Below are 15,101 nucleotides of genomic sequence, written 5' to 3' on the forward strand. Positions count from 1 at the left end.
TTTTCAGGCGGCTGTGCACATGTGAGCTGGCTGAAAAACTCCATCAATCACAATTTAAAGTTAGTCAGTGGCTGAAGGGGGTTGAACCATAGCCCCTTGCTGTAGACTTTAGGAAGTGGAAGAAAAATGTGAGTGACACAACAACCAACAAACTGAATGAAGAGGGCTGCCACTGTTTGTTTTGTTCGCCCTATGTGGAAAGGGTATGCTCAGACGTGGGTCCCGTGCTCTCCATGCCACTGGAGTCAAGCTATCCTGGCTGATGAGGGTTATGAACCCGAAACGGTCCTAGGATCCTTGTTTCCGGCCCAGGGAAGACATGGCTTGGCAGTTCGGGCTGGACTGTACACATGAGGCACACGGTCAGACTGATTTGCATATGGCCATGTCTGAACTGGGGTGGTGGAGTGAGCTAAAGAACGATGATGGATTAACCCAGATCAGTTGACTGGGGGTGATTGCTTGCAATGTTCAACACTCAGTCCATCATCCCCTTCTATTTGCTTTCTAACCTCGGTCGGAATTTTTTTTGTGTGTGTTTTTAGTATCAACATTTTGGGAAACATGAGTCTGGCGTGATTGCAAAGGCTATCTCTAGTCAAAATGAAATAGACTGCTTGGCGTTAAATATCGCTACATTTTTTTAATTTTGTATTCCCCACAGGAGCAATTTATAATAGAAGATCGATGCACTTTCAACTTTGCTGATTTATATATTGTCTGGTTTTTAGTATCAATTTTGTATTTTAAGCTATTTTATTTGGACTGCGTCGTCTTTTTAAAAAAAAAATTTGTAGCAAATGTCATGAACGTAACTGGCTCATATGTATGCACTTTTATGGTTTTTCCTAATTGAAACCGAATAAAGTAATTTTTTGACTTTTGAAATAGAGTAATTGAGGACGCAGTAGCTGGTTGCTTGTGTGTTAGAAAAGTTGTGGCGTGCCACGGAGGTATCACTCTCTGGTCCTAGGAGTGTTTGAATCACATTTGGATACCAGGCGCTTTCTACCATTAGGGACGTGCCACTGGGCGCTACATGGATGAATCGTGATATTCAGATTCTGCTGCCAGAATTAAAAAAATGTGCGGTGATTCAGAGGGAGGGGGGAGCCAGGGGGGCCGGGCGGCTGCAAAGAGATGGAAATGTGGCAAGTAGTGAATCTGCGCGTGTAAAGGCTGCTTGAATGCGAAGGGTTGCTCATTGCTAGAGTTCATGTTAGGCTGCCTGAAGTGAAAGATTTCTTCTTTCTGCTGTAACTGCCAATGCGGGAGCTTATCTCGAAATGTTTGCTATATTGTCTCACTGCCCTGCCCCCACCCCTTCATTCACCTCTCTGCCCTGCTTCTTGTGGCTATCTTGAGTTTCTCGGTTTGGATGCCCTACTTTAAATGAGGCAATGCACTGATATGTTGTGAACGTGAATGTAAGAAGGCATGGTGCCTGACAGATTATTTATACTAAGGCAAGCAACAAGCATCACAGATTAGGACACATACACAGTTTTGAAACATCTGAGATGTTATCGGTTTGCAGAAGGGCTGCTTTCTTTACATATTTAGTTCTGTATCTAAAAGGTCCTGCAAAAAACGTTTCGCCATCAAATGCCATTTCTCTTCCTGTGAATCCAATATCTTTCTCTGCCTCATGAGCTGCAGATCCATTTCATAGTTCGCACCTTTGCGTGTAAAACTGCTGCCAACATTGGCTTCTGGCATTCATCTGCGCCCAGTTGTCCTATCACTGAAAGTTTCAGCAAATCCCACAGACAAAATACCTTCAAGATCAAGGTAGTGTAGCAGCGCGGTTATCTCCACAATTAGGATGAAAGAGGCAAACAAAAGGTCTCGATTTACTGCAGTCCTGTGGGTGGGATTCCTTGGGGAAATGGTGCAAGGTCGGTTGTAAGAAGATGTTTGTAAAAGTTTCATTGCAAAATATTAAGGAGGATGCTTTTATCAATTCTTTTATTTTTTAAAACCGCTGTTGCCTAAAAAGTGCTAGCTTTGCAATTTCCTAGAGCTTCAAGATTCTTAAATCCTATGAAATACCACAAAAAGACCTGCGCAACTTGTACTTGTGTTGGTTGCCTATTTACTTACTTATTGCGTGACCTCCTCTGTCTGTAAAACGTAACTTTTGTTGCCAATTTTTGTTCTGAATTGGCACCCATGTCAGTTGGTCACCCTACTTCAATCCCGAAATGCTCTGGGGTTATCCTTAAACTTCGCTTGTGACATTAAAAGGAGGCATTTCAAGACTGAAAGAAATCCACAGAACGTTATTGTACGAATAAAGATTTGACTCAACCGAGATGACAAGGACTCGTTTTTTTTTTGTTCTTTGTTTTGATTCTGGCAGCTGAATCTGAATCTCTTGCTTCATCATGCAACGCCCAGAGGGACGCCCCTCATGGATTTTAATGATGTACGTTTTATATTGTGAGTTTTAATTAACTGTACAATAAAGTAAATCTAAATCTAAATCATGGCATCAAAGCCATCACCAGGGCCCACATCGAATATTGACTTTTTCAAACTTGGAGAGCCAAGTTTCAAGCGCTGAGATACACAGAGTACAGCAGCAGGCGCATGAAACCAGGCACAGAATCAGGAGTGAGTGAGGGCCAGGTCAGGAGTGAGAGTCAGGATTGAGTGAGGATTAGGAGTAAGTGAGGGCCAGGTCAGGAGTGAGTGAGGGCCAGGTCAGGAGTGAGTGAGGGCCAGGTCAGGAGAGTCAGGATTGAGTGAGGGTCAGGATTGAGTGAGGGTCAGGAGTGAGTGAGGGCCAGGTCAGGAGAGTCAGGATTGAGTGAGGGTCAGGATTGAGTGAGGGTCAGGAGTGAGTGAGGGCCAGGTCAGGAGTGAGTGAGGGCCAGGTCAGGAGTGAGAGTCAGGATTGAGTGAGGGTCAGGATTGAGTGAGGGTCAGGAGTGAGTGAGGGCCAGGTCAGGAGTGAGTGAGGGCCAGGTCAGGAGTGAGAGTCAGGTTTGAGTGAGGGTCAGGATTGAGTGAGGGTCAGGAGTGAGTGAGGGCCAGGTCAGGAGTGAGTGAGGGCCAGGTCAGGAGTGAGGGTCAGTATTGAGTGAGGGTCAGTATTGAGTGAGGGCCAGGTCAGGAGTGAGTGAGGGCCAGGTCAGGAGTGAGAGTCAGGATTGGGTGAGGGTCAGGAGTGAGTGAGTGCCAGGTCAGGAGTGAGAGTCAGGATTGAGTGAGGGTCAGGATTGAGTGAGGGTCAGGAGTGAGTGAGGGCCAGGTCAGGAGTGAGTGAGGGCCAGGTCAGGAGTGAGAGTCAGGTTTGAGTGAGGGTCAGGATTGAGTGAGGGTCAGGAGTGAGTGAGGGCCAGGTCAGGAGTGAGTGAGGGCCAGGTCAGGAGTGAGGGTCAGTATTGAGTGAGGGTCAGGAGTGAGTGAGGGCCAGGTCAGCAGTGAGTGAGGGCCAGGTCAGGAGTGAGTGAGGGCCAGGTCAGGAGTGAGAGTCAGGATTGAGTGAGGGTCAGGAGTGAGTGAGTGCCAGGTCAGGAGTGAGAGTCAGGGTTGAGTGAGGGTCAGGATTGAGTGAGGGTCAGGAGTGAGTGAGGGCCAGGTCAGGAGTGAGTGAAGGCCAGGTCAGGAGTGAGTGTCAGGATTGAGTGAGGGTCAGGATTAAGTGAGGGTCAGGAGTGAGTGAGGGCCGGGTCAGGAGTGAGTGAGGGCCTGGTCAGGAGTGAGAGAGGGCCAAGTCAGGAGTGAGAGTCAGGATTGAGTGAGGGTCAGGAGTGAGTGAGGGCCGGGTCAGGAGTGAGTGAGGGCCAGGTCAGGAGTGAGGGTCAGGATTGAGTGAGGGTCAGGAGTGAGTGAGGGCCATGTCAGGAGTGAGAGTCAGGATTGAGTGAGGGTCAGGAGGGAGTGAGGGCCAGGTCAGGAGTGAGAGAGGGCCAGGTCAGGAGTGAGAGTCAGGATTGAGTGAGGGTCAGGAGTGAGTGAGGGCCGGGTCAGGAGTGAGTGAGGGCCAGGTCAGGAGTGAGTGAGGGCCAGGTCAGGAGTGAGAGTCAGGACTGAGTGAGGGTCAGGATTGAGTGAGCTATGTTTAGATACATGAGCAGATGCCACCCTGCGTCACTGACCGAGCTCTTCAGTATGTGTAGACAACAGCGGGTCGAGCCGTCGGATTCCGGTGCAGTATTATGCCTTTGCTTGTACTTTGTTCGCTGCACACGTCACTTTCTCCTCCTGTGCACCGTTTGCTCCTCATGTATTTTGTTTGCTCACGATTGTCACTTTTGTCTCGTGTAATGTAACGTTTGCTTTTGTAACATGCTGGCGTGTAATTTTCTCCTCATGCTTCAGTTCTGTTCCTATTGTGAAGTATTGGTTAAGTGAGCCCTGCACACCAGGTCTGCAGGAGTGATAGAGGGGGTCTCGGGGATCTCAGGATGCAGGACTGTGGCTCTCAGCTGCATTCACCGCCTGACATCTCTGCACACGTGCTCTCTGTGTGAACATACTTAATGCCTCATCTTGTTGCATCAGTCTTGTAAACACTCAGTTGAGACTCATTGGATTGTAGTGAACACCTGGTGCAGGTGACTTCTGCCTGTTATTCCCAAGACGTGACTGTGTTACCCTCTGTGGCCCCATAAAACATGAAGACATTACAAGGAGCACTGCCTCACCACACCCGCTGCTACAACAACCATCCTCTCAGCGGCGTAGCTAGGGGGGGGGGCGGTCCGCCCCAGGCGGCACAGTTGAGGGGCGGCCGCGCTGCACTCGAGGTCCGTTGCGGCGGCATTTATCATTTATAATTTATTTGGTGACACTCAGTGACAGTAGTGTCACCGTCCCCAAATAAATTATAAATTCCGCCGCAACCAGTGTTGCCAGATTGGGTTATTTTTTCCCCGCCGAAATGGGAATAATGTCGCGAGAGACAAAAAACGCATAAATAAAATCAATAAACCGAAGCACGCATGCGCACAGTGAGTGACACTCGTAGGGTGTGCAGCCAGACGGGGAAGTACGAATACGCAGGTAGAACCTGCATGAATCGACACCCCTCTGACGTAGGGGGTGTACAAAACGACGGGGTGGAAATATAGTTAGAACAACGGCACCATTTTCAGCAAACTCATCATAACTCAGTTTGGTTTTTAAAGACGTAAAATGAGCACAATACTGCCGCGCCTGGAGCAGCTCTCCTCACGGGTGATACGCGTGTTGGGTTGTAATCCGGGGCCTATGACCCTGCAAGGCACAAACACCTACTTAGTGGGTACCGGAGCAAGGTAAGAGTCTTGGGACGGGGCAAAACCGGCGTGTAACGTTGTAGTGAAACTTAATCTTTCAAAGTGACACCGGGCTTAGCTAAATTGCGGTTGAGTTATTTAAACAGGCAACGTTATGACACACTTCCTTCATACTACGGAAAGACACTGCGATAATGATTCCGGAAGCGGTGTGGCTATCTTTGAGGTACAACCGTAGTAACGCAGTTAAACGGAGGCGGAAGCAATCTTTCTCTTCCAAACAAGGCTACTTGCATTATGAAAGTTATGGCCCGTCTAGCGTCCTCTTTCTATGTTAATGTTATGTTATAGATTTAGTACCCTCTTACTATGTCGATGAGTAGTTTTCTTTTTACATGGGACGGGATTCGTCCACAGAAAGCTACCCTGCGATTTGATGGTTTTGCAGTGTAGCTTTTTCATTGGTCAATGATTGTCGTATCAGGGATCGGAACAGCGTTTGTTGTTTAATTTGAATTTGTCACTTGCTGTCTTACCAAAGGCGCCTCGCTGAAGGTGAAGTGAGTCTACCGGAGGTGATTGTGTCTCTATTCGGCGTTGTGGGCGCCTGGTACGGCGTTTTCCTTGCTCCGTGACTGGTGAGAGGTGTTTACCGTCCTTCGCCTGACGGTGTTTTGGGGCGTGGTCGGATAAGCTCAAGGCTTTCGACGGCGTTACGGCTGTCAAAGTCCTGCTCCCTGCTGAACCCGACTTGAAGTTACAGCGGCTTACGGCTGTCAAAGTCCTGCTCCCTGCTGAACCCGACTTGAAGTTACAGCGGCTGTCTCTGCTTGTGCCAGTCTTGGAGGTCTGACAGGCTGCTTCTTTCATCTTTGGTGCATTACTACCTGCAGACATAACACCGGACATGGCTGGCCGTCGAAGCGAGATGCTCTCCTCGAAGGTGGTGACCAGTGTGCAGCTCGCCTTGGTACAGCTGGCAGAAATCTGGGACGCGCTGGGCTTTGAGGATGAGAGCCGAGTGGAGCGCTTGGATGTCGTGCGCTCGCACACTGAAGAATTGCTGTCCAGAATGATCAGTGAAGAAGAGCACACGAAGGAGTCCGTCGAGCAAGACATTGTTACTCAGAGGGCAGAGGTGCTGGTCTTGTGTCGCGAGCTGGGCGCCGAAGAAAACGAGCCAGATATTCAGCCCGACATGCTGCTGCAGCAGGAGAAGGCGCTGCGACTGCGCCTGCATGAGCTGAGGGCTGTGAAGGAGGAGCGGCTGCGGAGTCTGCGGTCCCTGCAGGGTCGCGACCAAGCGCTCTGCACCCAGCTCTGCGCCACCCCATACTACGTGCCGACGGGCGCCGTGCCCAGCGAGGAGCAGCTGCGGGAGTTGGAGGAGCAGGTGCTGGCCCGAGAGCAAGAGCGGGAACGCCGCGCAAAGGCCTGTGCCCAGACTTCTGCTCAGATCCGAGAGCTGCTGCAGGTAACTGGAGAAGGACACTCTGAGCAGAAACCCGGGGAAGAAGACAATGAGGATGACCTGACCCCTGGCCGCCTTCAGAAACTGCAAGACCAGCTGCAGCAGATTCGGGACCGGCGGGAGGTTCTGCTTGGCGCCCTGGAGGGTCTCAGAGAGCAGGTGCAGGACCTGTGGCAGCGATTTGGAGACAATGAAGCTGATGAGCATCGCTTCCGAAATTATGTGGCTAGTGCCAAGGGCCTGGCGGGGCAGCTGCTGCTCTGGGAGAATGAGCTGGACCGTCTTAAGAAGAAGAAGCTAGCCCAGCTGAAGGAGGTGACGCTGAAGGCGCGGGAAGAGCTGGCGCTCTACTGGGACAAGTGCCACTATACCCCCGAGCAGCGCGCCGCCTTCACCCCCTTCAAATCCACCGACTTCACCGAGGAGCTGCTCAGCCAGCACGACCAGGAGGTGGTGCGAGTGAAGATGGACTACGAGCGCTGCCGCCCCCTGCTCGAGGCAGCCGCGCGCTGGGACAACCTCTGGGCCCGCTTCATGGAGCTGGAAACCAACGCCAACAACCCGAACCGCTTCAACAATCGCGGGGGCGCCCTGCTGAAGGAGGGGCAGGAGCGGGCGCGGGTCACGAAGCAGCTGTCCAAGCTAGAGGAGGAGGTGCGGCGGGAAGCGGATGTCTGGGAGGCCCAGCAGGGCACCAGCTTCCTCCTCAACGGCCGGCGCCTGCAGGAGTACGTGGCCGCGCACTGGGAGGACCACAAGCAGGAGCGTGAGAAGAAGGCTAACCGCAGCAAGGGCCAGACTCCGCTCAAGAGACCCGCCCCAGGCAGCGCCCCCGGCCCCTCCAACAAGACCAGAAGGGTTATCGCTACCTCCGCCAAGAACGTCCTCCCGTTGGGCTGTCACAACTAATGTCTCTGTTTTTTTTTTTTATTTCAAAGATTATATTAAGAATTTTTTATACAGTAAAAAAATAAAGTATTGCAAGGGTACTGACGTTGTGATTGGCGCCTTTGTGGTTATATTAGGCTTACTTTAGATAGGCTTTGTTGAGAATTACGTTTGTGCTCCTCCTTGTAGTAAGGAGGCAAAGAGACAGGTAAGAAAGAGCGAAAAGAAAAAGAGGGGGTGGGGGTGGGGCATCTGGTTGACCCTCTTTAGCCCAACTTGTTTCGTGTTCTTCTTGTAGTGGTTGCGTGCCTATGGGGGTTTATGTGAATCTAACTGTCTGTCTAATGCTGCCCACATCTCCATCTTAGCTGTGTGGCTTGGTGAAAGCTTTGCTGTGATGTTATCGGCTCCTCTAAGGAAGCTGACCCAGTTAATCCAGCTCCTGAATGTGGCTTTGGCTGTGTTCTTCCAATTTGCTAGAATGGTTTTGACTGCAGCTGTGAGTAGGAGGTCTACTAGGTCTCTATCCTCCCTGCTGTGTATGTCTGGTGCCATGAAGGCTGTTACTACTCCGTTAAGCCCTGGCTGTATGTCCTTGCCTACCACTGTACTTCTAAAGTCCCTTCCTCTTTTCCAGAAAGTCTTAATTTTGGGGCAGTCGAAGATGAGGTGTTGTAGGTCTCCTTTTGTTTTATGGCAGTTCCAACATGTGTCAACCTCCCTAATGCCCATTTCTGCTAGTCTGGCTGGGGTCCAAAATGCTCTGTGCAGGAGCCAGAATTTGGTCTGTGCTAACTGTGGCGTTATCTTGTTTTTCGTGGCTGACTCCCACAATGTCTTCTTTTCGCCCTCACTGAGTCGTCTGTTGCAGTGTTTCCCAGAATCCCATTGCCTTGGTGTTTAGGTTAGACGTTTTAGGGCGGAGCAGCCTGTATAAGTGCGCTGTCTGGTGACCAACCCTATTGAGGTTGCTCATGTATTGTATGATGGTGGGTGTTGCATGTGCTAGGTTTGCTTTCGTTATGGCTGCTTTGATTTTGAGAAACCTGTACAGTTCTATGTCTGGGAAGTCGTGTGTTTGTTTGAGGGTAAGGAATGTAAGTGGAGTTGCGTTCTTTTCCAGTTGTGCGGGGTGAGTAGTTCCTTTCTTGCTCCAGAGCGATTCGCTCAGCGTTCTACCTCTATATCGTACCCTTGTGTTGAACCAAATTGATTCCCTCTTGGTGCCTTTGATGCTCTGTCCCATCTGCCTGTCTACTCTCAGTAGTGCTTGTTTGGTGTGTTTTATGGTGGGGTTGCTCCCTGCAGGGTGTCTGTTCGCCGTGAGCATGGCTATAGGGTTCATCCCTTCTAGGATTTCCCTTTCTAGCTCTAGCCATACTGGCTCGTATTCTTGTGTCTTAGTGACCCAGAAGATTCCTTGCTTTGCTTGGCATGCAGTTTGGAATGTTTTGAAATCCATGATGTTTAGTCCGCCCAGGTCCTTGTTCAGTCTCATTTTACATAGGCTGATCCTGGGTCTCTTTCCTTTCCCCAGGAACTTGTTTATCAATTTGTCACGTTTTTTGTGAAATTCCTATGTGGATGTTAGTGGGAGCATGCTTAGGGTGTAGTTGATTACTGGTGTTATCATCATTTTGATGGTTTCTATTCTCCCCCTCCAGCTTATGAATTTTGGGGACCATGAGTCTAGTCTCTCCTTTACTTTTTAGGTCGAGCTAGGAGAAAGCATGCGAAGCATGCTTGAGTCCTGCTCGACAACTATAGCCGCCCGTCTCCTGGGAATCTGAGACAGGGGCTGGGCACAAGCGTCGACTTCGCCTCGTGGGCGTGCACGCCCAGCCCGGCGCCGTGCACATCCCCTGCCTCAGATTCACAGCAAGACAGGCTCTCGCCCGCGCGCACACACAGCCACACTCACGCATGCGCACACACATACACCCACGCAGGCACACAGACCCACATATACACACGCACAGCTAACAGACACACAGTCACACATACATACACACGCACAGCTACACACGCGCGCACACACACAGCTACACTCCCCCCTCTTACCTCACCGGGCTTCCAGATGTTCTTCACCCGGGCCCCCTCCTGGGACCCGGGACTTCAGCTGCCGGACTTGGGAGGGTGGGGCTGCCCGCGCATGCACGGCATTTGTTACTGGGGCTCTTCAGAATAAAAGTTAGAAATGCCGCGCGGGCAGCCCCCGCCCTCCCAGGTCTCCTCATAGCCGAGATACAAGACCTAGTTTTGTACTGCTGTTTCTTCTGGAACCTTAATTTGTACAAGCTGTGTTTTTTTTTTTTTTTTTTTTTCTAGGCTGTGTATGGTGGGTTGGTTGCAGTCAGAGCGGTGAGTAGCGCTGCTTCCTTGAGGGTATATTTGTTATGGGGGCATTAGTGTTTGCAGGTGTTTGTGTCGTGTTGCATGCACTTTTACCGTTTGGAAGGTGTTATGTTGATAGCGCTTTTCGACATATGCATCGGGTGCATAAGTGCTACACTTTGCCTCTAGTGATCTGTGCAGTTTAATACATTCACGTGCGCTTTACAAACGCAACACGGGCTATGTTATGTCGTGTATTTTGAGGAGTTGTGGCAAGTGGTTGTGTGTTTCTCCGAGAGTGCTTCTGTTTGGGGGGGTGTTAGCAAACGCTTATTGTTTTAGGAGCAGTTTTGCTGGTATGGGTGGTTGTTAATGATTTGTCTTTAACAGGGCCTATGAACTGTGGTTCCTAATGCGATGGGGCAGCAAATTCCACTATTGGCGCAATTACTGTCTGCCCTCAGTTTGCGAGTCTTTCTATCTCTGCTTTCGGCAGACCGAAACTAACACATTCAAATAGCACACATGCCTTGTTGGTAAAAAGACAGGATTGGGCGGGAAGGCACAAATTGGGAAACATGTGATATTTGCCTGTAGTTGGGCAGTCGGAAAGGCAATGTGTATCCCGCCCGTTAACCATGCAGTGTTTCGTGAGGAGCACCGCAAGAGAGGGTTAGGAGCTAGGGGGCTATGTTGGGGGACCTTAACCGAGGCAAACCAAACTCTAGCGCGGTAATGAGGGGCAACATACTGTGATTCTGGGCAATTCACTTAATCTTCCTGCCTGGTGAGCGGCAGCTCGGGGTGATAAAAATAAGTGGGACTCATTATACGTTAAGGGTACTCTGGGGGTATGTCTATTCTTATGACTCTAACATGCAGGAGGAGTACATTGCCATTTCAAACGTGTCAGGCTTTGTTAGTGGAGTAGTATGGTAATGCAGGTTACTCCATGCTTGATGTGATTTAGCGTCTAGGAAGGCGCAAGGCATTTGCAAAATTGGGCTACTGCTTACATAGATTGTGCGCCATCGAATTGTGTGGACTTAAATTGGCCTTTAGGTTTTGAGCATGAGTTGTACACGTTCATTGGTTTCTTTCACCAATTCAGTGCTACAACGCAGCATATGCAGAGCTTACTCTACGTTATTCTACGACTGAGCAAGGGGAGTTTAAAAGGGAGTAAAAGACCCTTGTTTGCCAGGAGCGAACGGAAAGGTTTCGTCATATGTTAATTTTAGTAATGGGTTTGGCGATTTCTTAATACACACGTAAGCGCTTGCAAAGCTTTGTTTTCACTCCCAATGCCTGTTGGACATGTGCATTAAATAGCTGGCAGGCCTGAACGGCAACCGGCAAGGAGTTGGAGGAGTCCGGGTTATGTGTGGTAACGGTTAACAGATGGTATGTGTCATGCTATGGGATCTCAGTGGGGCTCACCATCCTAACGGAGCAAAATACAGAGAGTGCATACCGTTAAATGGAGTAGGAGTGCTGCAAGGTAACGCAATCGGGGCATAGCCGCATGTAGGTATAATTGGTATGGGGGCGTGACAACACTCGGAAGGTCCCCCCTTGGCGCTAACACAGTAGCTTGAAATGGCTATACCGTATGGGGGATCTTCTTGAGGGGCCGGGTGAACAAAGCATGCTCAGCAAGCCCGGTGGGGTCACTGAGGTTTTTCCTTTGTGCAGGGCTGTTAACTCTCGTCGCAGTTCCTGTTCCAATTTTGGGGAGGCTATTGGGCAAGGTGTTTGGTATTACACATGGCACCAATGATATTCTTGGACTTATAACTTCCTGCTGTGTTTGCACTGCAACATGTTTTCTATAATGATTGGATCCAATCTCACGCAGCGGTACCTGTTACACACAATATGAGACCATGGGGCAAGGTGCCAGGCCGTTTGCAGATATCGTTCAATACAGCCGCGCATAAACTTTCAGCCATAATATTATGTTGGATTAAAACATTCGCTAAATCAAAAGTAGACTAGGACACTAGTAACTACGTTGTGCCAAATGATATAGAGAACCCTCATAAACGTTATGTTTATTCGGAAATGCGGTTTATTGTATTCTCCGCCCCACATAAACGTTTGTGGCAAGTCATTGGGTAATCTATAATGCGTTGTGCCAGCCTCAATCCTGAGGACTACTCTGGAGCAACGTGGCAGTGTCCAGAGAAGAGGTATAGAAGTCACCACACTGAAGGTCGATAGTTAATAAACAAATAACACCTGTATTTATTTTATTCTGAAAAGGTGTAGTTTGTCATTTAAAAACCAATTGGGTATACTCAATGATCATGTTACTCGATCATAGTATATCTCTTAGAACATACACACAGTCAACATGTTTCAGCCCCCCGTGGCCCAGCCGGGTCTGTGGGGCTTTCGTCAGGACAAAACAAATTTAAAATGTACTCACACTTTTTGTGTAGTATTTGAATGGTGGTATTTCTTATCCACCTATTTCATTAATTTCAAGGTTATAAGTTACCTGCAAAGAATCAAAAATTAATTCTCAAATCGTGATGTATACCTCCATATTTCTCCTGCACTTTTTGCAACAAATAACAAATCATCCAGATATCCTGGGGTTAAACATCAATGGATAAACAGTAAAGGCGAATTACTCTTACGGATTTTAAACAGTGAATTGGTGGCACGTGAAAAGGGAGTCTTACGTATTTGGTAACATTAAAATGCTGTAAATCCTACAGATAGTTGGAAATTAGTAGGAATAAAGTCTTTGCAATTACCTCGGTTTGAAGCGAAGAATGGCCGCTTCGGGGGTAAGAAGACTAATAGTCTCAGGCTAATTTGAAAATAGGAAAAAACGTAGGAAAAACGGAGAGAAAGCAAACATTTTCACATAACTCAGACCATTAAACAATGTACGATATTTTAAGCAGAGGTCTTGGTTATCAAGACCACGAGCGTTAAGTACGCTCTGTTCCGAGGTCCTACCTGCACGGATACACGTGTTTCGCGTCTGGTGCTGGCGCTGCCCCCGGACGCGGAAACACGTTCATCCCACAGTTTTGTATTCTCTGTGCGCTACCTCGACAAAAATAAATAACGGACTAGCGGACTCAGGAACTTTTCTCCAAAGACGAACGAACTAACAATATCCTTTCTGAATATCTATTGAGCTATCTCAAAATTTACCAATTATAAATCCATCCCCACAGTATTTGCTGTTATTTCTATGAGTAGGTGGAAGGATAAAACCAAGGTAAATAATCGACATAGTAGACAGAGTAAACAGACTTGAGAGTTCTCATGGACGTGGGAGATGACAATTCTCTCATCGGGTCATTGAAATTATTATAACACTTATTTCAAATCTTTTTCTAAGTGCTATAATGTTCTTACTATACCGTACATTAAAAACTATGATAATAATTATGGTTGAGAAACTTACAATTTTCTTGATTTTGAAAAACTTACTGTTTTCTTGGTATTTGGAAGTGGACACTTATTACGCAAACTGGTGCCAAGGGACAACATCGTTCAGCCCAAAAATGTGGGTTTTCAAACGGTCGACCCACCTCTGTTCTCGTTCATAAAGAACTTTCTCCGCATTCCCAGTTTTATCTGTCAACATTTCTATGACAGTCCATTTGAGTTCTTCCACTTTGTGGCCTCTTTCCACGAAATGAGTACAAAGTTTTGTGTTGTTTTTCTTTAAACGTATGTTACTTTTGTGTTCCCCAATCCGTAATTTTATTTTCCTACAAGTCATTCCTATGTATCTGCTCCCACATGGACATGTGATCATATAGATCACATGTGATGAGTTGCAATTTGTGTGTTGTCTCTGGGTCCACACTAGTGTCTCAGTTAGTTGTAAAGTTTTCGTCACAGTTGTGGAGTCACATACTCGACATGTCCCACACGGATAGTGTCCGCTAATGGTCGTCATGTGGATGTTTCTTTCTATCCTACTAGAAAGTTGTTTTTTCGGACGCGTGTGGACTAGTAGATCTTTTAAATTCCTTGTCCTTCGGTTGGCAAATCTTGGTTTTGGCCATTCCAGATTCCCTGAGTTTAGTATGCGCCAGTTCTTATTGACTATTTTTTGAACCATATAGGTAGCTGGACAGTATGTCGTCACACATGTCACCAAATTTGGGACAGGATATTTTTGATTAGTTTCAAGTAGGGATAGCCTTGGTTGATTTTTGGCTCTTTTTTGACATTTTGCAATCGTTGTTTTCTTATAGTCTCGGAGTAGGAGTTTCTCACTCAATTCATGTGCTTGTTGGTTATAGTCAATTTTTATGACTGCAATTTCTTCTGATTCTTAGAAACTGGCTATAAGGCAGATTGTCTCTCAGGGGCTTTGGGTGGAAACTTTTATATGAGAGCAAGCTGTTTTTTGCTGTCGGTTTTGTATATGTCTTTGTTTCCAGATGTCCATCCTTAACAAAAATGGTGAGGTCTAGGAAGTCTATGCTAGTATTGTCTGCTGTAAATGTGAACTTCAGACACTCATCTTTTGTATTAAGCCATTCCACAAAGAGATTGATGTCTATTCCTTTATTCCAAACCATCAGGACGTCATCAATTGAACGTTTCCAGTAAAGGATACTTGAGGCAAAGGGATTGGAGTCTACAAGGATTTTGTCCATTTCCAGTTGACTAACATACAGGCCTGCCTCCGATGGAGCAAATGTGCTGCCCATGGATGTACCATGTTTCTGTAGGTACATATTGCCATCGAATTCGAAATAATTCTCTGTTAGGGCCAACCGGCAGCATTCGAGCACAAAGTGGCGGGGTGTTTGGTAGTTCCATTCTTGCATGAATAAGGTATCTTCAAGCATTTGTAGAGTCTCCTGCTGTGGTAGGCTGGTATATAATGATTCCACGTCTAATCCCACTAACAGCATTGTATTCTCATCAAATGGCATATCTAGAATCTGATTCAAAAGGTCCCTAGTATCTTTTAGGTACGTGGGAGTGCCTTGGACAATTGGTTTCAAAAAATGATCTGCAAATTGAGACAAAGGTTCAAGAACCGAGCCTATCCCGATACTATCGGTCGTCCAGGGGGCGGTGTCTTGTTTTTATGTGTCTTCGGTAATGAATAAAAGAACGGTGTTTTTGGTTATTTTGTGATCAAATATTCTGCCTCTTTCTTTGAAATCCACATATGTGATTCCGCTTCG

The 15,101-nt window shown here is 47.7% G+C and overlaps 2 protein-coding genes across 2 annotated transcripts in view; both read left to right on the forward strand.

Moving 5' to 3' along the window:
• Positions 1-5,056: 5,056 nt before the first annotated feature.
• The window catches only part of LACTB2 (lactamase beta 2), a 216,236-nt gene continuing 206,191 nt past the window's right edge, over positions 5,057-15,101 (forward strand). The window contains exon 1 of the mRNA XM_078687161.1: positions 5,057-5,267. Within this exon, the coding sequence (XP_078543287.1) occupies positions 5,146-5,267 (122 nt within the window). The 5' untranslated portion in view covers positions 5,057-5,145. The remainder of the gene's footprint in view (positions 5,268-15,101) is intronic.
• On the forward strand, positions 5,711-7,682 carry LOC144828743 (protein regulator of cytokinesis 1-like). Its single transcript, XM_078687160.1, has one exon. The coding sequence runs from the start codon at positions 6,136-6,138 to the stop codon at positions 7,606-7,608; it is 1,473 nt and encodes a 490-aa protein (XP_078543286.1). The 5' UTR covers positions 5,711-6,135; the 3' UTR covers positions 7,609-7,682.

This window comes from Lissotriton helveticus, chromosome 4_1 (assembly GCF_964261635.1).
Source record: "Lissotriton helveticus chromosome 4_1, aLisHel1.1, whole genome shotgun sequence".
Classification (NCBI taxonomy): domain Eukaryota; kingdom Metazoa; phylum Chordata; class Amphibia; order Caudata; family Salamandridae; genus Lissotriton; species Lissotriton helveticus.

Bases quoted from the DNA above. Each gene is read 5' to 3' on its own strand.
- LOC144828743 (XM_078687160.1), top strand. From the start codon at position 6,136: ATGGCTGGCCGTCGAAGCGAGATGCTCTCCTCGAAGGTGGTGACCAGT.